The sequence below is a fragment of the Trachymyrmex cornetzi genome, unplaced genomic scaffold (assembly GCF_001594075.2).
Source record: "Trachymyrmex cornetzi isolate Tcor2-1 unplaced genomic scaffold, Tcor1.1 scaffold233, whole genome shotgun sequence".
Classification (NCBI taxonomy): Eukaryota; Metazoa; Arthropoda; class Insecta; order Hymenoptera; family Formicidae; genus Trachymyrmex; species Trachymyrmex cornetzi.
Genome location: NW_017296987.1, coordinates 112,037 through 114,083, shown reverse-complemented (window position 1 = coordinate 114,083; position 2,047 = coordinate 112,037). Strand labels below are relative to the sequence as shown.

At 36.5% G+C, this 2,047-nt stretch overlaps 1 protein-coding gene across 1 annotated transcript; it reads right to left on the bottom strand.

Moving 5' to 3' along the window:
- Positions 1-522: 522 nt before the first annotated feature.
- Positions 523-1,751, bottom strand: LOC108760987 (uncharacterized protein K02A2.6-like). Its single transcript, XM_018507311.1, has 2 exons — positions 1,646-1,751; positions 523-998 (listed from the first exon to the last, which is right to left on the bottom strand). Exons 1-2 carry the CDS (start codon positions 1,749-1,751, stop codon positions 523-525), a joined length of 582 nt encoding a protein of 193 aa, XP_018362813.1.
- Positions 1,752-2,047: the final 296 nt, after the last annotated feature.

Genomic DNA, 2,047 nt, shown 5'->3' with positions numbered 1-2,047 from the left:
AACGATGGATTTCAAAATTAATGGTTTATTTACATCTAACACAAGTTGGATCATGAAATATAAGGATACTAGGAAGATCTACATATATAAGGGTGGTCTACTTAATTCGAACATCTTGAATACTTTGCTTATTTCTGATGATACAAAAAAATGTTTCAAACGAAAGTGTAACGGTTTCAAAGACGTATTTTGGTTATGTTGTTTTTTTCTAGGTGGAGGCGTCAAAAAAATATGAAGGTCACCTTCACTTTTTAAAATGGAATTGTATGATTTTTTTACACAATTACATGATTCCTCTAATTATTCTGTATGTAAAAGTATTAAGATAGTGATACCAAAAAATCACTAGTTTACGAGATATTTTACATTTTATTCTGGCACATATTGACATAAAATGTTAAATAACTCGTAAACTAAGGTGGAAAGAAAATACACATTGTTGCTTATTTAGAAAATTATCCATTTTACATATTTTTTTAAAGCAACGATGAGTTTTCTCTACACCAAGTGATGATCAAAAAGTTAATAGTTCACGGGTTCACGAGGACCCGGTGCAATCCCGTACATCATACGATTTACTTTGTATAGTCCTTTGAATGTACTGATAGTTAATAGCTTGCGATTTTCCGGTGCTATTTTTAATTGCAGGTATGCTTGTTTCAAGTCAATTTTCGAAATTTTTTTTCCGTTTCTAAGTTTCAAAAACAACTCGTCAACTGTAAGAAAAGGGTACTCGTCGACTATTAAATACGGATTAAGTGTAGCTTTGTAGTCCCCGCAAATACGTATTTTGCCATCCTTTTTCAAAATTGGAACTATTGGTGTAGCCCATTTACACGACTCGATTTTCTCAATTATACCTGCTTTTTCTAATGTATCAAGCTCTTTTTGGATTAACATTTGTAATTTAAAAGAGACAGGACGAGCTTCTACGAAGACCGGAGATGCGTCCTTCTTTAATTTCAATTGTATCTGTATGTCTTTAATTGCAGCAAATTCTGAAGAACAAATGTTCCGATACCTATCTAATATTGTTTGCAATTCACTTTGTACATTGATGTTACGTTCTCTACTTCGGCATCGCAGATCAGAAATTCATGACACTTTAGTTGCCCAATCCATTCGCGTCCCAGCAATGGTTTTCTAACCCCACTGACTAAATAAATATTCAATTTTTTTACATTTGAGAGATACTTAACGCTAACTGTAATGTATCCTTTGTATTTAAGTGCACGACCGCAAAACGAAATTAAACGTAATTTTGTATGACAAATGGTCGCTGTTGGGAAAAGTTTGATCGCTTCAGACTCACTCATTACCGTAACCGCCGCTCCACTATCCAACTCAAATTGTTTTTCCTTCGATATTTAAAGACATCAGGAACTTGTCACGGTAATCTGCGAGCTCCAAACTGAGCATTTCTTCTAAATTATTAGTGGAGGACGTATTCTTGAAACAGACCACACGTAAGTGATCCAGTTTTCCACAGCCATGGCAACGGATATTTCTATCTAAAGTACATGTATTGGCCAAATGGCCTTTTCTGCACCTATGACACTTTACATTAGAATGCTTGTATTGTTTAACACGACCGTTAGTTTGACTAGAATTATCGTATTTAGCACATGCTTTGGCCGTTTATCACCTGCATTTTTCCTCGAAGGTTTCTTTCCTGCTTTAAGGTGATCCACACTGACGAGTTCCGTACTCTTGTCCTTTATTTGCGCTGTACCTTTTTCGGAGAGTTCCATCGTAACCGCAACTCGAACAGTCTCTTCAAAATCAAGGTCGGTCCTTTCCAACAAACGATTGTGCGCCTTCTTGTTACGCAGTCCGAAGACCAGTTGATTCCGCAATTCAGTGTTGAGGTGATTTTCGAATTTACAATGTATGCTAAGTTTCCATTACGCGACAATGTATTGCTGTACGGACTCACCCTCTTGCTATTTCCGTTGGTGAAACGTGAAATTCTCTGCAATTTCCAGCGGAGCTGGCGCATAGTATTCCTGGAGCATGTGTACTAGACTGTCGTACTGACCCGTGAAAG